Source organism: Medicago sativa, chromosome 8 (assembly GCF_051527215.1).
Source record: "Medicago sativa cultivar Bolivia chromosome 8, Bolivia_mono, whole genome shotgun sequence".
NCBI classification, from domain to species: domain Eukaryota; kingdom Viridiplantae; phylum Streptophyta; class Magnoliopsida; order Fabales; family Fabaceae; genus Medicago; species Medicago sativa.
The window spans coordinates 13,927,636-13,950,921 of NC_140756.1; the positions used below are offsets into that span (position 1 = coordinate 13,927,636).

At 31.1% G+C, this 23,286-nt stretch overlaps 2 protein-coding genes across 2 annotated transcripts; both read left to right on the forward strand.

The window, feature by feature from the left end:
* The first annotated feature begins 1,481 nt into the window (after positions 1 to 1,481).
* Positions 1,482 to 2,615, forward strand: LOC146897156 (uncharacterized). Its single transcript, XM_085734573.1, has one exon. The coding sequence runs from the start codon at positions 1,533 to 1,535 to the stop codon at positions 2,301 to 2,303; it is 771 nt and encodes a 256-aa protein (XP_085590699.1). The 5' UTR covers positions 1,482 to 1,532; the 3' UTR covers positions 2,304 to 2,615.
* A 7,101-nt stretch (positions 2,616 to 9,716) lies between these two features.
* LOC146897157 (uncharacterized) lies at positions 9,717 to 11,153 on the forward strand. Its single transcript, XM_085734574.1, has 2 exons — positions 9,717 to 9,781; positions 10,208 to 11,153. The coding sequence occupies exon 2, from the start codon at positions 10,216 to 10,218 to the stop codon at positions 11,008 to 11,010; it is 795 nt and encodes a 264-aa protein (XP_085590700.1). The 5' UTR covers positions 9,717 to 9,781; positions 10,208 to 10,215; the 3' UTR covers positions 11,011 to 11,153.
* The last annotated feature ends 12,133 nt before the right edge of the window (positions 11,154 to 23,286 follow it).

Consider the following 23,286-nt stretch of genomic DNA (forward strand, 5'->3'; position numbering starts at 1 on the left):
GAACAAATTAAAAATATTAAAAATATTCTTTAAGAGTATGCAACAGAACAGCAATTTTTTGCCTTCTCCTTTTTCCATTTTCATGCAAATAATTCATGCATGGGGACATGGTGTATTGATCACCACTTGAAACCGCAAACCATAGCAGTAAGGTAATGAATCCAATGCTGCTCTCCTTTCCTTATATAAAGGAGCTCAAAACACTCACTAGTAGCAACGTGATACTTTCATTAACCCAACAAAAGTAACCTCCAGGGCCGGCCCTAGGCATAGGCCGGGGGTGCGACGGCCTAGGGCCCTTGCCGGTAGGGGGCCCTAAATTTTTTTACGAAAGGGGGTGTATATAGAAATATTTTGTTTTGGGGGGTGTGTATAGCAAAATTTACTGAAAGGCCCAAACATGTTGAAATGTTGTACTGAAGCATGTAAATGTTTATGGCCCTTTTGTCTCAATTTGCTATATATACTCCCTTATATACAAAGATTTCTATATACACCCTCCCAATAAATTTTTTAGTTTTTCTTAATAATGTGCCAAATAAATTTGTGATATTTTTTTGGGCCCTTTGTTTCTAATAACGTGCCTCACTAAATATTAAGTATATTTATCATATTTATTATCCAAGAAATTGGGAATTTCATAACAAAACAAATTATATTTTAGTTGAAAATAAGCCTACTAGAGTAATTAATCTTAATGTTGTCTTTCAAAGGTCCCAAAAAAATTAAATTATATCATTATGATAAATCATGTGAGGCGAATATAGGATCATGTGGCCCACTCATCTTTTTTTGTTTTTTTGTTCTTTTTTGGTAGTAAAATGCGGGCAAAAAAACAAAAAGAAGACCTGATAAAATCACAACAATGTGCTAAAAAAAATTATGATGTATTACGTAAGGGGCCCTTTTTTTCATATTATGCCTAAGGCCTGTAAAACTCTAGGAACGGCCCTGGTAACCTCTCGTGATATTAATCCCAAAACCAAAAGCCATAGCTGTAAGGTAAATATCCCTTCTACTCAAATTTATTTTATCTTTCAGCTTATTAAGAAAAAAAAAACAGTGATGAAAATAATTAGAGATGAAAAATATATGAAAATTTGGAGTAAATTTTTAGTGATATATTTTTTTTCCATCACTAATTTCTTTTGGTAAATTAATTTTTCTAGTGGTATATTGAACACATATTAATAACTATAATAGAATAAATCAGATAATAAATAATAATTTTCTCAATATTTGTTTCAATAAACACTAAAATCTGTTGCCTTTGATGCTCCAGAAATTTTTAGCTTTCAAAGTAATAGATGTTGTTTCCATATGTCAAAATTGTTGTATGGTATTAGGAAAAAGATTCTAGTCTCACATTGTTTTATAGAGATTGACACCCATACGTCACACCTTAATTAGAAATGGATTTTGTAAGTATGAGTTATATATATATATATATATATATATATATATATATATATATATATTAAACACGTTATGACAATTCTTTCATATTTCATGGTTGTTTTGAAGGAGAGACAATGAACACTGAAGTGGAAAATCATGGTAGTTCAACCGAAACCCCAACCATTGAGGAACCAAAGAAAGGTTGGAGAAAGGTATTAGAAGGGATAGGGAGTTGGTTGTCCTACAAAGACAAGGAGAAATGGTTGGATGATATGAGAGGGAACTTGGGCTTAATAGCAACGGTCATCGCAACAATGACATTTCAAATGGTTTTAAATCCACCCGGTGGTGTTTGGCCGTTGAAAGATGACACAACAAATCCACTAAGTGACACTGCAAATTCACCCAGTGCTAACGCAAACTCACCAGATGCACACATTCGAGATTATAGTGACGGAATTTGTATTCCTGTCTCTGGCAAAGATCTATGTGCGGGTCAAGCTATCTTAGGAGTTGTAGATGATTATGGATATTTACAGTTCCTTATTGCCAACACAATTTGTTTTATTTCATCCATAAGTATTTGTCTCTTGCTGGTGAGTGGAATTAGTTTGAATCACAGGTTTCTTATGTGGCTTTTATCAATAGGGATGTGTATCACTTTGACAAGCCTTGCCCTTTCTTATTTAACAGCTGTGATACTTACCACACCAGTAGATGTTGTTTTTACAAAGGCTGCCCAGAATATAATTCTTAAAGGGGTTGGTTACTCTTGGGCAGCATTGTTATTGATTATTGGTTTCTGCCATATACTAAGGCTGGTTATTTGGGCAGTGACATATTTCCGCAAAAGAAGAGAGAAGGCAAACTCTCAAAAAATTACAAAGGAGACTCCAATTTGCTAGCTTTTTAGAACTTCATGAATATTAGTTTTTATTTGGGAAGTGTCGACTGTATAATAGTGTTTATGAACTTGTCTTTGTTATGTGGGAGTGCTTACAAGTTAATTAGTGTGGTACCCATGCATATGCATGGATACAAGTTATCTATATATTATGTACGAACTTATCTTTTATTGTGTGGGAGTGCTTATAAGTGAACTAGTGTGGTACACATGCATCGCATGAGTAAAAGTTATCTATTATGGATTGTCACAATATGAAATTGTACTCGTATTAGCAAATAAACATGTAATAAATTATGTATTTTTGCGGCTATTTGTGCAAAATTTATTTGCTTGATTATTATATATGACAGTACAAGAATTTCTCATCACTCACAATATATGTCCTATATATGAGTTTGCTAACTTAGTGAATTTCTCATCACTCACAATATATGTCCTATATATGAGTTTGCTAACTTAGACCAACATAAAACATGAAGGTCTAAGTTAGCAAAAGTGCACCTTTTTATTTGGACAAAAAAAACCAATATCCATTAATGTAAACCAATTTAAAGTAAGGGATAAATTACTAAATATCCTTCAAACTATTTGTTATATAATAAAGGTGGGTCTAAGTTAGCAAATTGGTGCAAGTTAACAATTATGTTTTAATGAAAATTATTAAAGTAACTGGCTCAGGGACAAAAGGAATGGTAGAGAAATAAATAGAGAAACTCTCTAATATTCTCAAAGAAATGTTTATATTATTTCAATGCTTCAATGTTTGAGTATATTGAATATGCTTAAACACTTAGTGATGAGCCTTATTTATACTACTCTAGGAAGACTCTACATTACAAACTAGAAATATCTAGAAACATTGATTACAAAGAAAAGTCTAGAAACATGGATACCCTAGTTCATAAGACTAGAAGGATCTAGAAAGGATAAGATTTCCCTAGTGCTTAATTTTAGAGTGTCTAGTAGCTTCCTTATTTTTCTTTAGTACTAGAGACTTCCATGTTATTCTTTTGTGTTCTAGTCCATATTATTCTTCATCATTCTAGAGACTTTCATATTATTCTTTATCATTCTCCCCGGGTTGGAAGAGATTCGTCCTCGAGTCAAGATTTTCTTCTTTGTCCTCGAGTCAAGATTTCAGAATACTTCTGTTGCAGAGTCCAAAGTATTCCAAGGACAAAATAAGTTCCAACATTTTCCAAAGGTGGCTTAGGAACTGGACGAAGCAGACATAACTTTGTTTTATCTTTGAATGGTTCCTTTGTGAGCGAAAGTCCAAGTAGATCGAACTTCTCTTTTCTATCATTGAATTCATTGTGTGGTAGAGGTGTCAAATTGATTTTAATCACATCCTTCACGAAAGTGTAAATGTTGGCATAACCATAGAATAATGCACGACGGTTATATTGCCATGGCCTCCCAAGATGAATGTGGCAAGTATCCATTGGAATAACATCACACCATACATTTTCTTTATAATTCTTGTCAATAGAAAATGAGACAATGCAGTGTTGAGATACTCTTACCTCATTAACCGATGACCATTTGCCATAAACATTGTGTTAGTGTTCGGGTTTTGCAGCTCTACTGCTCGATAAGTTGACAGATCTGCAACGATGTAAGGACAAATGTGATGATTAATTTCAATTTAATTTTTCTTGTCGTGGACTTTCATAATCTATTTCGTCGGATTTAAATAATATTTTTCATTTGGTGAATGATCACAATGTTTTGAAAATCAGTAATGACTCATTTACTTCTTTTTGGGATGACAATTAGCTTGGTTACAAACTACAATTACATGACTTACTTTGGAGCCTCTTCCATATCATATCTCTCACTTGGTGACTGCCAGCCAAATTTGTAGATGTTGTTCGAACAACAATTCTAAGAAATTACATTTAATATTCATGCCATACCTATGCCTTCTACACCATAATCAGATAATTTAATTTGAAGAGATCGATTCTACTTTTGGTGAAATGAATTTTAAATATGTTTACAAATTACAATTGTGATATGCAATCTCCCCAGAACAAAAAGTTTAGCCAAAATCATTTGAAAAGATTTTTCTCTCTCCTGCTAGATTTTTAATTATTTGGAGACTCATGCATAATGTTATTGACACTCATGATAGAGGCTTCACTATTGTTTCATGTTGTAGTCTTTGTGGAAGTAACTATAAATCTGCTTCTCATTATGAAGTATTGAAATTGGGTTTCCTCTTTGCTTGGCATGCCCCTCCAACTTTGGCACATGTCTTGAAACTTGCAACAAAAGTTGAAGCCCCCAATTGCATGATCTTATTATTGGCACCATTGTCAATATTTTGTGGCTTGTTTGAAAATGCAGAAACAATATCAAATTTAATGATATATATCCTAATTTTTGCTATGATCTAATTTACGTTAAAAGCATTGTTCATAAAGCAGATCCCTATTCCAATGGTCACATGTTTTCTTTTTTCAAAAAATTATTTGAATGACCACATTTATGCCACAGGAGCCGGATTAAGATGTTTCGTTCTAATTTATTAAAAGCTCTACTTAGCCAAATTAGTTGGACCGCGGCAAGGTACTATATTATAGAGAAAAAAAATACAGTAGTTCTATATACAGTTTAGTTGTTTCATCCACCAACCCTAGCTTGCAATATATCTTCCACCCGCAAGAAGAAAAAGAAAATTAACAATACACTTTAATTTCAACGACATATGAACAATTATGATTATTATTCTAGACATTTACAAGGAAGATGGAAGAATAAAAAATTACCACTTCAAGACAATGAAGTCAACTTTTATTCTAGTATTACTTCACTCTCTTCAAAAACAAATTTTGCTGCAACACAACATGCATTAAAAAAAAAAAAAAAAGGAATAATACTAAAGAGAAGAAGTGGAAGCAACATATTTAATTGGTGTGTAAAGTGCTTCAGAGAGTGCCCATAATAACAGAAAGAAGAATTTAATTTTTAGTGTAGATTGAATGTAACTACAGAGATTCAAAACTAAGCGTTGATTGATATTAAAAAAAAGGGTTAATTAAGTAAATGATCCCTATAAATATTCAAAAAAAATTTTTTAGTCCCTATAAAATAAAATCACACTTTTTAGTTCATGTGACATTTTCCTTAAGCATTTTAAGGACAAAAAATGTTCACAGAATTTATTTATAGGGACTAAAAATGATGATGGAAAAATTTTATAGGGACTAAAAATGCTGACGGAAAATTTTATAGGGACTAAAAAGTGTGATTTTATTTTGTACGGATTAAAAACAAAATTCTGAATATTTATAGGGACTATTTACTTAATTATCCCTAAAAAAATTATGTGCAGTTATTAAGAAATGGTAAATTACAGTATCATTTCATGGATTGAAATTTATCTGTGCAATTTTGAGTGTGATGAATGTGGAAATTAAGAACAACCGAAATCCAAAATATTTATAGGGACTATTTACTTAATTATCCCTAAAAAAAAAATTATGTGCATTTTGTCATACCCCAAATTTTGACCAAAAATCCTACATTCATACACCGACACGTGTCTTTTGACCCTGATCAGTTTCTGACTTTTCAGTGAAAAATTCGGCAGAGAGGTATTTTAAAATACCTCATATTTGGTTCTGAATCGGGCCCTCTTCTCCCAATTTTTATTTATTATTACTTTTAGTTTTTATCTTTTTTTAAATTTCCTTTTAGTTAATTTTAAATTCATTTTAAATTTTTATCTTTTATTTTTCAGTCCATCCATTTATTTTTATTAGTATTATTATTATTTATCCATAAAAAATCCAAGTCCAAAAAATATCCAAGGCAGCTAAAGCAGCCTTTCATGTCCCATCTAAACCAAGCAAGGCAGTTTGTGTTGCTGCCTTCATAGACACAATGTCTCAAACCTTCTCTATAAATAAACCTGCAATCACAGCCAACAGAAAGAGAGGAAATTTTCGATCCATACCAACACACAAATAGAGCAAAATTCATCAAACACACAAGAACACAACAACGGCCATCAAGCCATCAAACCCACACCATCAATTCAAAGTCCCACTAACCGATCCATACAAACATAAACTAGGAGCAATTTTCGAAATCCTAACCAAAGCCAGTGCCATCAATAAACCAAACGTCACTGACACAGCACACACCGTACAACATCCGTACACAACTTTCATCAAAACCCTCAAGTATCACAAACCATAAACCTCACAAACTGATTCACGACCCACACACCCAATCAAATCCGTTTCAATAAATTCATAAAAAGGTAGTTCTTTCTGTCTTTGTTTAGATCTAGAGGGTTGGGGTTTTTGTTTGAAATTTCCGAGTCCAGAAACGAAAAGAGGAGTGAAAAAGAGTGAGGAATCAAAAAGATTTAAAAAAAGGGGAGCTTTTTAGCTCCGGCGCGGTGGCGCCGCCGCGCCGGACTTCACTCCGGCCACCCATCTCTCCATCGAAGAAGATGAAGAAAGAAAGAGAGAGATGAGAGCTTCTCTCTCTAAAAGAAGTTAGAGAGAGAAGGGAAGTTAACAAATGAAAAAAAACCGCCCTCTCAATAATTAGATACTCACTGAACCGCTTCGGTTCTCTTGAACCAAACCGGTCTAACCCACAGACCCAGCGGCGCGCCCTCTGCCCCCTTTAAGCCCAAATTCTCATTTTCAATTCCTGCACCCCCATTATACTGCTACACCCCTCCCCCAACATTTTATCTCTTTTTATTTTTATGTCTTTCATGCATTTTTATTTTATTTTTTGCATTACATTCTATCATTATCATATGCATATTGAAATTTTGTCATTAAATACACACCTCAATCCAGAGTACTCTGGTCCTAAATTAACTGTTAATATTATATTATTCTCCAGAACAATCTGGTCCTTGTCAATTAAATTAATCCAGAGTGCTCTGGTCCTAAATCAACTGTTAATATTATATTTATGCTTATATAATCGTTCTCCAGAGTATTCTGGTCCGTGTTAAAATAACCTCATATTTCAGCTTAACATTATTTTTCTCATTCTGCTTATATAATTTTCATATCATTATTCAAAACAACAAAAACATGCAAATATATCAAAATCGCAAAATATTTTCATAAACAAACCTTGATCTTAAATCAAGTGATCGTTCATTTTATTTTCTTTCTTAATCAAATCATCAAATCAATTTTTAATTCTACTTTGAGTCTACTTTCTTTCAATATAAAAACTACAAACAAATTCCAATTTGCCACTTGGCTTTTTATTTCAAACCTTTTTTCAAAACTCATAAAAAACACAAAACCAATCAAACGTCAATTTCTACCCCGAACTACGAGGTTTTGATCCTTCACGGGTACGTAGGCAAAGGACATGCGTCCTTCCAAATCAATAAAAATGTAGATAAATTAGGTCTCTATTTTCTTTCATCATTGCAAATTTCATTTTTTTTTAAAGCATGCAAGTTTATAGCACAAAAGTTAAATAAAATCAAGAGGTTCTCATAGAGTACTATGAATATTTAGGGTGCTTAACACCTTCCCTAAATATAACCAACCCCCGAACCCTTAATCCCTAAAAATGTGGTATTTGAACCTTTTTCCACTTTCTTTTGAAAAGAATTAAATGTTCAGTCGTGAAATAAAAATAGTGGGTTGAACGCCAATCAAATGGCCTTTGACCGTCCGAAAAATGATGCGACAGAAATGGCGACTCCGCTGGGGGTTAAAAGTAAGAGGGTTAAGCCTAACTTGGCATTATTTAAATTTTGTGCTAAACTTGCAAAAAAAAAAAAATAATTTAATAAAAGATGGAAATTACGTGTATGTTTGTTCTTCCCTTTTCTTTTAACGTGAGTGGTGAGATAAGTCCTAACACGGGCTTGAGTGAAACATAAGATTAGGACGGGGTAAAATCATAGTGACATACCAAGAGCATTCTTGGACCATGTTTACAAGTGTTAAACCCTACTCGGGGTAAAATAGTAACTGATTTTAAGAATAAAGATGAAAAAAAATGATTTTTCGTTGATAGGGGTAAATTACCCCATTTCATCAAGGGGTAAAGTAGGGAAAAAAAACTCAAATTGGAGGTCTATTCATTAGGCCCGTTAATTTGGTCCATCATTAATATTTTCTCATTTCCATTCACACTTACTACAAAATAGTTCAAAAAGGAATAAAGGAAGAAAGATTAAAATATATATATATAGAGGGGCATATCAAGTGAGAGGACTTTTATTGTGAGAGATGAGAGGGTTAAATTGTGACCCTTAGATTAATCTTTACGGTAATACTCAATTTTTGTAATGGCACCCAATACCCAATTCTTTCACCTCTCGTCTCCTTTGCATCTTCTCCTTCTTCCTTTTCTTTAGCGATTTTTTGTTCTTTCTTACCAAAAAAAGGGTCTGAAGATTGGTCTTTCTTTCATACCTCTCATCTCCTTTGCATCTTCTCCTTCTACCTTTTTTGTATCATTGCTGAAGATTGGTCTTCTTAATTTCAAACAAACCCATTCATGTATATGCTTTTTACTTTGTTTAACAAAATGACAGTTTTTTGGTGCAAATAAAATTAAGCTAAAAAAGATAACCTACCAAAGCCAGAAGATTGGAATGAGCTTTAAAATAAGGTGTATTTAACTTATATTTGATCTGGTATTTATGCTTGTCAAAAAATAACTCACGACATTCAAGTTATGTTAATTTTAATCCAATTTGGTGTTGAACAAGCAAGGGGTCTCCAGCATGGAAGAATTAGGAGCAAGCACAATCACGTTTTCCAAATTTGTGACACTGAAATAATTTTGGGGCATCATCAAATTGTCTATTGAATCTGATTCTGAACAAATTAGAATCACCCCAAACCCTTTTTCAAGATTTAATTTTATAGCAACCCGTTTTCTGTGACGATTGGGGTCTGGAACAATTTATGATGGTGATATTGATTTTTTTTTTTACAAAAAGGTGAAATTAAAACCATGAAAGGAAGAAGAGACAAAGAAAGAAACGGTAGAAATTACTCCTGAAGGAGAGAGAACGACGAAAGATAGAAGATGAAAGGTATAAGTTGCACTACTTGACCCTTTTGAAAGAGCATTTTGATCCGAGCCGTTGATTTAGATCCAACAGTCCAAATTAATTCCTCTCACCCTCTCATTGTATCTACTCCTCTCATTTGATACACCCTCTATATATATATATATATATATATATATATATATATATATATATATATATATATATTCCTTTAACGGTATGCAACAAAACAACAATTCCTTGCCTTCTCCTTTTTCCATCTTCATGCAAAGAATTCATGCATGGGGACATGCGGCATGTGCATTGATCACCACTTAAAACCAAAAACCAGTACCGCTCGCCTATATAAAGGGGCTCAAAAAACTCAAAGAATTCAACGTGATACTTTCACTAAACCCAGCAGAAGTAGCCTCTCGTGATATCCATCACCACCGTAACTCACTCCCTCGGTAAATATCACTTATACTCAATTTTATGTTATCTTTCTGCTTATTAAGTAAGGAAAAAATAAATAAAGTAGTGATGAAAATAATTAGAGAGGAAAAAAATATATGAAGTCAATATTTATGATAGTTTTTTTTTTCATCACTAATTTATCTTTGTAAATTTAATATTCTAGTAGTATATCGAGCAGATATCAATAAATGTAATATAATGAATCAGAAAATAAATAATAATTTTCTCAAGTTTTGTTTCAACAAAAACTAAAAATTGTTGTTGTAAGGTATCAGGAAAAACATTCTAGTCTTTTTTTTTTGGTTAAAAAAATAAATAAATCGTATGAGTTTTTTTTTTTTTTTTGACAAATCGTATGAGTTGTATGGCACATTAAACAAGTTATACCAATTTTTTCATATTTCATGGTTGTTTTGAAGGAAAGACAATGAACAATCAAGTTGATATTTATGGTGGTTCAACAGAAACTCCAACCAATTGCAACGAGGAAACCCAGACAATGAACAATCAAGTGGAAACCCCAACCAAAGAGGAAGCAAAGAAAGGTTGGAGATCAAAGGTTTTAGAACAAGCAGTGGATTGGTTGACATATAAAAACAAGGATAAATGGTTGGATAATATGAGAGTGACCATGGGTATAACAGCAACATTCATAGCAACAATAACATTTCAAATGGCTTTAAATCCACCCGGGGGCGTTAGGTCAGTTAAAGATGACGCAGATACACATGGTACTTATGATCCTTACGCAAATCCACCCAGTGCCACCATTGCTGATGATCTCCTATCTTGTGATGTCCAAGGCAGAAACGGCAGTCTATGTCCGGGTGAAGCTGTATTAGCCGTTATATACCCTGAAGACTATTTTCAATTCCTTTTGTGGAACACAATATGTTTCATTGCATCGCTTAGTGTTTGTCTCATGCTTGTGAGTGGTATCCGTTTTAGTCATAGGTTTTCTATGTGGCTTTTATCTATGGGGATGTGTTTCACTCTCACAACTCTTGCTGTTGCTTACAAAAATGCAGTATCAATGGTTACCCCAGATCCTGTTTGGGGTGATGCTGAGGGTTTACTTTCAAAGTTGCTTAAAATTTGGATTAGATTGTTTTGCTTCTTAGCTTTGTTACTCACACTGCGTATTATTATTTGGGGAATTAATGATTTCCTCAAAAACCGTGAAGGTAAAAAGGCAACCACTCCAATGATTGCACCCGCTTGATTTGATCGTACAATCTTTATTTACGACTATAATTAGTGTGCTATGTGTTGAGTATATGTAAGATATGTTTTTTCAATAAGCAAATGTTAGTGATTATAGTTTGCCAGGGGAAGGAAATATATTTGTGGCATAGAGATCCAACCATGTATCTCTTACATGTCCTAGCCCTAATTAACCACTTCATTTGGCATGTATTTGTGTGGAAGTAGTCTTTTATGTGTAATATAAATGTGTTTATGTTTTTGTTTGCTCTGTACTCTTTTTTCCTTGCTGGATTCTTTTAGCAAGGTTTTTAATGAGGCAGATGCTAAGTTTCCTTAATTATTTTAGTTTGGGTATTGGTCTAGTCCCCCCAAATATCTTTGTATCTTTCATTTTATATTAATAATAATAGCTCTTGAGTGTTGCACACTATTTTTTTGTTTTAAAAAAAAAAAAGTAGTATAAGTTTGTTTGAATGTTATCGTTGTAATTTTTTTTTTAATAGGAAAAAGAACTAACTAAATTAAAATGCAGAGGGGGTTCTCCAACCTAAAACGACAAAAGATGATGTTAAGGGGGTACTCCAACAAATTCATACACTAGTCATAATAGTTCAAATACAAACTCCTTTGCATTTATGCTCTTCTTCTATCACTATCAGCAATTGTTTAGATTTTGGTTCCATTGAACTATTAGATTTTGGTCTACTTTTGAATTGTTCATTTACATCAATATCAAAACCGTTACAAGGCATCAATAAGACAATAACCTTTTGTCTTACTTTTTTTATTCATATAAAACTAAATAAATAAATTATTCTGACCTGTGTGGATTCTAACATCTAATTAAATCACACTTTGACGTCTTCGTGAGCTTAGCTCAGTTGGTATGGACAATACATAAAATATGCAAGGTCCGGGGTTCGAACCTCGGTCACCACCAAAAAAAAAAAAAATCACACTTTGACTCAAACCCAAAGTTTTTCTTAGTTGAAGGTTCCCTGAAAATGTATCACATTTGCAATTCCTATTTGATGAAATTCCAATACATCATCATTCATCAAAACTTATAAAGCCCGAGTTACAAGTTTTTCATGGAGACCTACAACTCGTGTTGCCAAATCCAATACATCATCACTCATCAAAACTTATAAAACCCGAGTTACAAGTTTTTCATGGAGACCTACAACTCGTGTTGCCAAATATATGATTGTTGAACATGTAGTCAATATTGTGTTTGTTGTCCAAATACAATTTGTTGTAGTAGGATTGGAGGTATTCTAATGGAGCAATGGACACCACCTTGATGGATAGACACCTGGATCAATCTTGAGTTGTTTTATATAACATTCCCTATACAACTGGAAAAGTAATTCTTTTTTTTTTTTTTTAAGGGAACTGGAAAAGTAATTCTTATCTATCTATCTATTATTATAAACATATGTTAAGTTTTGCAGCTATATTTGCATTACCCCAATCCCGTCCAAATAAAAAAATTAACTCCATTCTGGGAGGTAAGTAAAGTCTGATCAAGGATTGTTCTATCTAAAAATTGAACTCGAATTCTTCCAACAATTCTTTTGAGAAAGAGTAAATTAATCATTTGAGCTCAATTTCTTGGTTTTAAAATGTCAACTATTAAGTGAAGAAACGACTTGCAAATTAAATACATGTTTTTAAATTTTTATTTTTCTACTAAATCAGAGCATTATTAAATTACTCCACTCTGGTGTCCTCGTGAGCTTAGCTCAGTTGGTATGGACAATGCATAATATAATATATGCAAGGTCCGGGGTTCGAACCCCGCCACAAAAAAAAAAAAAAATTACTCCACTCTGGTGACGGATTATGTGATGGTTAATTTTTGTATGAGCGAGATAAATTTTTTCTTTGTGACTAATTGCTACATATGACAGATGTTTTAAAGGCTTCTATGACTCCGGCGGAGAGTGAAGCTTGGGGGATGCTTAGGGCCTCAAATGGATCACAACTCTAGGTCACCAGAGGGTTATTTTGAATCAGACTGTAAGATGTTAGTTGATGATGTACATTCTAACAAGGTGAATCATTCGGAGTATGGTTTAAAAGTTAAAAATTGCAAAAATTTACTCCAAAATTTTAACAACCATAAAGTTGTGTTTATTATGCGTCAAACATACAAAAATGCTCATGTTTTTGTAAGAGCAGCTTTATCCCTGCTTCATGCAATATTTTTGATATAATTCTAAATTATATTGGGTTAATTATGTTTCTAGTCCCTATAAAATAGCGACCTTGTAAGTTTAGTCCCTACTTAATTTTAATAGCATTTTTAGTCCCTAATTTTGTTTTTCTGCACTGAGTATTAGTCCCTACTCAATTCAAATTTGTTTAATTTATGCTTAAACTCTTAAATTTTTGAACAATTTTTTACAGACATGTTTAGAACATTACTAAAAGTTTGTCCGCAAAAAATTATTGCAAAATTTGATTTCTACATCCAGATTTTATTACTTTTTATCTTTAACTTTTGTCGTTTTAAAAAATTCATATTTAATTCATTTCATGTCAGAAAATTCTAAATTTTAGTAAACGAACCTTTCATAGTGTTCTAATCTTGTCTCAAAAAAATCGTTCAAAAATTTAAGAGTTTAAGGATAATTAATCAAACTTTGTTTTAGCAGGGACTAAAATTATAAGTAAATTTTTTTTTATAGGGACTAAAAATGCTATTAAAATTAAGTAGGGACTAAACTTACAAGGTCGCTATTTTATAGGGACTAGAAACATAATTAACCCAATTATATTACTACTATTATTTTTTAATAAAATGACTTAAGTTTTTTGCGTAAAGAAAAAAAAAACTAATTGCTCCATAAGGTGGAAAATTTTACATAAAGTGGACGATGTGGTATTTAAGGAAACTTTATAAAAAAAACGTGGTTAACGAAACGAAACTTAATGCATTACGTAGCAAATACTTGTCCTTACTAGTATAGTGACCCGTGCCAAGCACGGGAAATAAAAAACTTTTTTGATCAAATGTATAGATTTTATATTATGTTATATTAAAGTTATAAGTGTGATTATAATTTAAATTTGATATGGAAAAAAATATCATCTTAATTTTGTATATATTTTGAAATATCTAAACATTGCACATAACGATTAGAGTATTTGGATTTATACTTATACTAATTATTTGCGATTAAAGTATTTAGATTTATACTTATACTAATTATTTGTAGTATAAGAGGTACTAATTGTTAAACTTAGCATATGTAATATTTTTGCAAAAATACGTCAACTTACTGTATATTATTATTTGTTGACATAATGTATTTTATTAATCATAAAAACTAAACAATTTGTATTTTTTTATATAATAGTCAGTGTCAGATGTATACACCTAGTCTGTGAATGCAAACGTTAAATTTTTTACGGGTGTGTATAAGTATAGTTTGGGCTACAGAAACGCCGATTGTTATTTGTTTTTATTTTTTACAAAATCAATGGTCTAATGTAAATATTGTATTTTAGGGTAACAACGATGTAAAAAAAAACGTTCCGCATATTGTTATACCTGAAAAGTGCATCAATTAAAAGTCAATGGCAGGAGGATCTGCTTATATAGAAATTGCATGTCCTGTAATGACCAGTATGCCTTACAAAGGAATTAAAAAAAACGACTTCCAAACAATACGCAACTTTTGTTTTCTAAATTATAGCAACAACAATTCTAAAACATAACCAATGATCATACTTTTTGAAAAACTTCACGATACACAACATTTGTGGTCTCCTTGCAAACATTATTATCTTCATCCAAGATGAGCAGTTTCAAACCTTTTCTAGAAGTAACTCGAGAGACAGCGACATAGAGTTGTCCATGCGCGAACACAGACTTAGGAAGATAAACTCCCACTCAAGATAAAGATTGACCCTGACTTTTATTTATTGTCATTGCAAAACAAAGCGTCAATGGAATAAGATTCATCCTGGGAATGAATACCCTGATACCTGCCCTTTTTCCTGTAATTACGGTAGCAACTATCGTGCTCTTCCCTAGATGTGTAACTGTCAGCCTCGTACCATTACACAGTCCATTGGCCTGATCGATGTATCTCATCAGCATAACTAGACATCCCATCCTTAGTTTCAACCGGTGATTTGGAATTCTAGAGCTCTTAGTACCATTAAGAAACCACTCGCTTTGGACATCAGAATTTTCACCCGACCGACAAACAGAATCAGAGCTTAAATACTTTTTCTCTTCATCTGGAATCAGTGACATCATATATTTGTTAACATGCTCAACTGAATCAAACGTTGGTGCGAGTATTCCCCTTTCTTGGAAAAATAGCGGGTCACCAAGGTTATCATTCAAATCGGGATACACAAAATCTATAAGTGACATCAACGGATTTGTTGTGTCCGATATGAGCAAATCTTCAGGAATTTCTACCTTCATTTCACCATTCTCATCCAAAGCGTCGTTGCCGTCTCCAATTGCCAAAATTAACAATTTCTTCCTACTCTGCAGGTACCGAAGATGCACCCAATCTCATATTAACAGTAAGCCTCAACACATTATAATAAGCCCATATCTTTGATGAATTGATTGAGGCATCAACAATATCCTGCCTCGTTCCTTTTCGGACAACAGACAATATCTGCCTGAAATCACCACCTAAAACTACTGTCATTCCACCAAAATGTCTAAACTCGTTTAGGGGATCATTCTTGGACATGATATCATGCATTGATCGGTCAACTGCCTCAAAACACCATCGGTGCATCATTAGAGCCTCATCCCAAATTATCAACTTTGCAGCACGCACCGGGTCTGCCCTAGGACTATCATTTTCCATTGAAAGCGATGATGCCTCATTAATCTCAATAGGGACTGTCAGCGTTGAGTGCGCGGTTCTTCCACCTGGTAATAGAAGAGTCACTATACCGCTGGATGCAGCATTCAATACAATTAAACCCTTCGATCTAATAGCAGCCGACAATGTTTTCCATATAAAGGTTTTTCTAGTACCACCGTAACCATATAAGAAAAAAAAAACCACCGTCGTCAGAATCAACGGACTCCATGATTTTGTCATGCACACATCTTTGTTCATCAGTCAGCATCAATAACATATCAGCGTGTGTCTTTTCCAGTTCATCTTAGTTGTAATTTAGCTCATCAACGATAAGCTTGTTTGTGAAAGTTGGCATGTCTGCTGCGTTTGGCCTGGGCATAAATTTGAAATCAGTAAGCGACTGTCTGTTTTCCTGAAGCAGCATTTCAATTTCAATCAAACACAGGTGTGTGCACGTTGAAGAGAAAGAAAAAATATTAGCTTTATATGAGAATCCTTTATATTTAAACATATCAGCCTAAAAAATATGGAAAATGCTGAATGGTATCGTAGAGTTAGTAACTCTTAGTTTATTCTTTACTATATCCTAAAAAAGTACTTCTTAATTACTTAAACTACTCTAATCAGCCTTTACTATATCCTTAAAGACACACCCCTCAAAAACAACATTGTCATCAAGGTTGGAATGTGCTAAATTTTTTAATGTGTAATAGTCTTCAAATGAATCACCCTTATCCCTATTTTTTATTAGTGAAGTACTGTTTTTCTTCACATCTTCAACAATAACATGAGTAGTTTCTCTCCACTTCCTTTGCATAAGCTTTTCATTTTGAGAAAAAGAGAGATAACTGATCTCATAACCAATTGAAATAAATTATTTGTCTAAGAAACTTTTATAAAAATAATTGCCTCGTCCATGTCATTTGCACCCTGATGCTAAACTCGTCATCACAAAATTCCAAGCAATTTTGACTTGTGTTGCTTCAAAAACAACAACAAAGGAGTACGCAAAGAGAAGTGCAGTGGAGACAACACTAACAAAGCGTATCTTAGTGGAGACATGTTTTTACTTTGAAGTTTAATATTACCTCTTAATGCATTTTAAGTGCAGCTTTTCCTTTTAAAGTTGCATATTTAATATTACCTCTTAATATTAAATAGTTTTATTAAGATATTTGTTTTTACAAATATAAAGTATATGTAGTTTACAACTATATTTTATTTTAAATTAGTATCTTTATCCTAACTAATAAATTGTTTCAAGGGGTTGAATAGTTCAAATGGTTTGAGTCAAGGAATAAGAAGTTTGAGATATTGTGGTCAAACTTGAAACGAAAGAGTAAAGATTAATCTAACAACTAATTACTAACATTTGTCGATCATTAAAATAAAGGACAATTGTTTCAATCTTTCCAAAATAATGATATTTGCACCAAGAATATTTTACATTGACATTTCAAACAAAAAAAACTTATATTTACTGTTGTCAAATTCACCTTTTTAAAATGGTTTTTTGATAAGATCCATGGTAGCTGATGTTCCTATATGATTGGCTTGTGAAACTTAGGCATGGCAATAAAACCTGTACACGCGGATACCCGACTGAACTCATCTCGATTTGACGGGTTTTCTCCTTTGACTGGCTTTGGATTTTCCCCAATTTCAAAATACGGATATGGTGCGGATATTAGAGATATAGATACTCACTTCGAACCCGTATCAAATGTAAAAATATATTGATATGTAACATGCAAGTCTCTAAATATTATCCCTACTTTTGAGATATTTTTGAACTTTTAATCACTCTAATCATTACCCTAGTTTAAAATTGACCGATTACCTTATGGAGAGATCTGTTTGATATCAAATGTGGTATTGGATGTTTTCCCATTTCAACACTTCTTTTACCTTGTGTTCTTGAATCTGATGATAATAGTTATAGTTTCTATCCTCCTTTCTAATGTCTATCATGTTCGAGTATGATAATATATATCTCATAACCTTCATTAAATAAGTTTTGAAAATACTACTTCCATTTACCCTTTATATCTCTTTCCTGAACAATAAATTTACCATCTTCCATTTTAATAAACTTCACTTGATCCATATATTTTTCCTACTTTTTTGTCCCTTAGCAAGAATATATAAACTTTTCTCCCTCATTGGCGTGTAAGAATTGGTATAACTCATCAAAAGCTTGTGATCTTGCTGCGTTCAATGCCTTATCGGTCCCTTTCTTAGCTCTCTTATAATTTTCCTAAATATGTACTTTTGCACCTATGCCACACTTTAAAACATTCTTTTTTGTTTCTCACTTTAATTTGAACATTTTGGTTCCACCAAGATTCTTTACTCCTAGCTAGGTTCAAAATCTATTAATTCTCCTAGTGTCTCTTTTGTTGCTTTGCTAATCTCATATGTCATCTTGTTCCACATATTATTTTCGCTTCTATGTAGTTTTGCACAACCTTCCTTTAAAATCTTTTGTAGGAAAACACTATGGTTTTCATCCTTTAAATGCCACCACTTGATCCTTGTATCCCAATCATGACATCTCATCTTCGCTCTTCTCTTAACCCTTACATCCATAACCAATATTATATGTTGGATAATCAAACTCTCTCCAGGTAAAACTTTAAGTCCAAACAAATATTTATGTCAGAATTCCCAATAAGAAATAAATCTATCTGAGAACATGATATCTCACTCTTGTATGTAATGATATTCCCTTTTCTTTTCCTAAAATAAGATTAAAAGACAACACAAAATCTAGGATGGATTTACCGAATGCATTTTTCTCCCCAAGGCTATACCCTCATTCACGCCTTCAAAATTATCAAACACTCCTTACATGCTCATTTAGATTCCCTCCTAGGAAAAATATTCTTATTGTGGTATATCTTGAATTAAGCCTTTCAAATCCTTCCAAAATTTTACTTTAGGATATTCTTCCAAACCTACCTAAGGTGAGTAAACACTAATAACATTAAAGATGTCTTATTTCCTTTCAAAAAAATAAATTAAAGATGTCTTGTTAAACTACAAATTTGTGGGCTACAATCCAATCTCCTATCCTCTTTACATTCACAATATCTTTTTTTCATTCTTATCCTCAATAATGCCTAGACCATTTCTTGATCTAACTATTCCAGTTTAACAATGCTTAAATACTGAACTATCTAATTCTTTCACCTTTTCACCCACCCACTTAGTTTCTTGTTGGCACATAAAATTAATCTTCCTCCTTGTCATAACGTCAATGATTTCCATATATGTTCAAGTAAGGGTGCCTTTATTCCATGTTCAAAAACATATCATACTCTCATGAACTAACTTTTTTACCCACACTTGTTCACAAAGGTGTGTGACCCTTCCTTGTTTTTTACTTCATTTAGGCATCGATGTATCCACCTTTGCTCATTTAACATTGTACTTGAGCTATACAACACGTTTCTTCTGGGCACTAACCTAATGTTCACACTATTATATACTTGGTCCATCCCAAAGAGATTCAAAGTGTTTCAATTAAATTCAAGTGTTCAAATTTTAAACAGTAAAATCTAGTCCAAGTCTTGAAATTTTTATAACATTTAATTAAAGAGTTTTTCTATCATGTGCAAATTTTCACATGTTAATAAATTTAAAGTAGTATGGTTGATTTGGAACTTGTGTATTTTTTATTAATATGTAATTTTTTAATAAATAATTGTTGTTTTTCAATAAATAGTTGCTGCTTTTAGATACTTTAACATGTGCAATATTGCACCCTTTAACTATATATATATATATATATATATATATATAAGATATTTGTTAAAAAGTTATGTGCAATTATTTGTTAATCCACCCTAATGAAACTTGATTGCATCAAGTAATAGATTACAATGAAAACCGACACATCATGTGAACACATGTAGGCGTGGATACAAAAGCATGTTTGCTTATTTTGAAATAGGTCTCCTCATCAATAATTAATTTTTTTCATACCCATAACGATCATAAAATTATATTTGCTTAAATTTAATCTTTTTTGAATGATTTTTTTTAATTAGACGACGAATCAGGAGAAAAATCAGGAGAAAAACAGGTATATTTTTATTTTATTTTTTAGGAAAAAGAATTGTTTGCTTTGTATAATATGAGTTAGAGTTCTCGTTGTACTCTCTTTTATTATGTATCATTTTTCATATTAAAACTCAAAACCTTTCTGTACCAAAAAAAAAAACTCAAAACCTTTAAATATCCAATTTTATTCATTTTTCTTCTGATAAAATATATTTTTTAATTTTGATTTAATGCACATTAGGATTATAGAAATAATTTTTTTAATGATTTCTACAATAAAAAAATTCATAATAAAAACACTAAAAATGGAAATTCTTGTAAATAAAAAACTATAATAATCATTTATAAGTATAATAGAAATTTTTACAACTAATTAATTAGCTTATCTTTAACTTTCATTTAAAATTTAAGGGTGACCATTGTTTTTCTGTTAAATTTTAAATTAGCAACCACATAATATCAAATAAGTTATTTTTCCCAACTTTTTTATCAGTATGAAGTTCATATTTTGATTGATTCTCTTGATTACCAAGAACTTGCTTGGTTTGATTTATTTTTTATTTGAAAGATGATTTAATGATCTATTGTTTACCAAGAATAGTAGAAACATGTATTGAAGATTCGGATGAGGGTCAAGAGTAAACACAACTAAGAGAATGAGACATACCTATTTATTATTGCTTGATTTAAAATATTCCTTGAATTTTTTTTTTTTTGTGATTGACTTGATTGAAGCATTTCAAATTTCTACAATTTGTTTACCTTTAATGCAATTAATTCATGGGTTTTATTTTTTAAAAAATAAAAGAGGATTTTTTTTATGATGGTTTAAAAGTCATTTAAAGGTGATTGAGTATGGAAAACGGAAAATTTGTTTTATATTCTCAAATGATTTAAAGAACTCAGTGAATTTCTTTTTTAAGATAGCCTTGATTGTAGCATGTCAAAGTTTCAACAAATCATTTATAATTAATACACTTAAATTATGTGTTTAATTTTTGAAAGAACAAAATATGATTTTTTTTATGCTTATTTAAAATTTAGAGGTACTTCCTAACAATTTTTTATATCGTATTCACGCGGAAGTCACGATCCCTTGCTATAAGCATACACAACAACTAATAACAATCACTTGAACTATTTTATTTCTCCCAAGTCTTTGGAATCAAATGTCGTGAAACAAAGAAAAAAAAAGATAGCCTATTTAGAAAGTTTGTACCAAATTAATTTCATTCAAAATATTACAATGTTTATTTCAAATATTATAATGCGATCACTTATTTAGAAAGTTTATACCAAATTAATTACATTCAAAATATTGTTGATCCTTAGAGATATTTGTCTTAATTAAAAAATAATAATGGCTCAAATTTTCATAATTTATAAACATAAAATATAAACTCTTTAATTATTTGGTCAAAGGTTTATTTCATGCCACTAAAAAAAAGGTTTATTTCATGGCATTCTTAAATTTTTCTCGAAAAAAGAGTTTTCTCTCTACGCTTTTGTGAAAATGACTAAATGAGCTGTAACTATATAAATCAATTAATATTTTTTTATTATTTTTATTAATTACCATTTACATTACAACATATATGGTGTTGTGATGGATAAATTAAATATTTCAATTAAGATTATTACTTCCCTCAACAAAAAAAAATATTGTTATTGATTATCGTCCAGTAAACAATTGGTCATAGCTTTCTTTGTCAACTACATAATGAAAAATAATTTTTTAAAGAAATTATTGAAATAAAATCATAACAAATTAAATACTAAAATTAGTAAGCAATAAACGAATATACAATTTACCGAAGAAAAAAAGACATGAGATTGCTGGTTTGGAATTGAAACTTGGGTGTTGCCATTTGATAGTGTGTGCATGATGTTTATTTTTTATTTTGACTAAACCGACTTTAAAAAATGGAGAAAATTTTTTATTTTGACTAAACCGACTTTAAAAAATGGAGAAAATGATAAACTCCATTATAAACTAATTGTAGTAAAAAGCATTAAAATAATAATTAATTTATTAACTAATTTCATATACTCATTTGTTCCATTTTTCATTCCTATTACATATAAATTATAACAAAAAATTATACAATTCTTCTTTGTATAAGAGACATAAAAAGTGACTCATCATAGTAGAAAATTTATCTAGATTCTTTTCTAAGAACGACTATTTTTTTTTTGGAATCTCAAAGTTTGTCATAATGTCATCTAATTTTTTCTTCTAGGCCCTCGTGTGAAGAATATGTTGTCTTGAACTCAACCACCATATAATCGGTTTCATCTATAAAATAATATCTCAATATTCTTATTTTTTGTACTTGTTCGTGATTTCTTGATTCAAATCACCTTTATGCATCAGAACCACAAAAGTAAAAAAAATATATATAGTATTCATTTATGAACCATCCATAAATTTAAACAGAATAATAAAGAAAACAAAAAAGCATAAACAATGTCATAAAAACATAAGGAAGAATAAAATAAGTAACAGAAAAAAAAAATTAAAGGAGAGATGAAGATTTTTTTTATAGGAGAGACGAAGAAACTATTTTTATGTTGTGAACGTTTGATTCATCAAAATCGCAGCATGAAAGAAATATTACTCTTGAAACATTGACATCAATGAAAAAAATATGAAGAAAAAAGAATAAAAAACTAAACAATCTTTGTGTGAACATTTGAATCATCAAAATCACAACATAAAGGAAATATAAATCTTGTAGCATTGATATCACAACACAAAAGAAATACAAATCTTGTAGCATTGATATCAAAGTAAAAAAAATGAAGAACAAAGAATAAAAAACTAAACAAAATAGAAAGAAAAAGAAAGAGTGGCATAGAAAAAAAAAATGGGGGATAAGAGTTGTGAATTGTGATGTGAAATTATGCCAATCCAAATTTCTAATTTATAGACTTGTTTCACACCGTAATTTGGTATAATAACCATTATTTTTTTTAACATTCTTAAAAAACAATTGTTCTATATAGGGTATTCATTTACAAAATTATTTGGTCATGAATCAATTTTAATGTCCATAAATTATTTTAATAGCCATTAAAAGCGTATCATAAAAAAGTGTCATATTCTAAGTTTTTTTTTATTTTTTTATGAAATCTCCTATGCTAAGTTTGAGGTGATTTTGACATATATATTTAACATAATCATTTAAAAATATCGTAAAAATAGAGGTCATTTTTTTTCTTCCGATTATGTGTTTTTTTATTATTATTATAATATATGTAATGATCCAAGCATAAACAATTAAAATTTTGATTAGTGATAATAGTGAATATTTTCTCACTAAATGTTTCATTAAAAAAAATAATTCTTATTAATAGTTTGTTTTCATTATTGTTTTCAC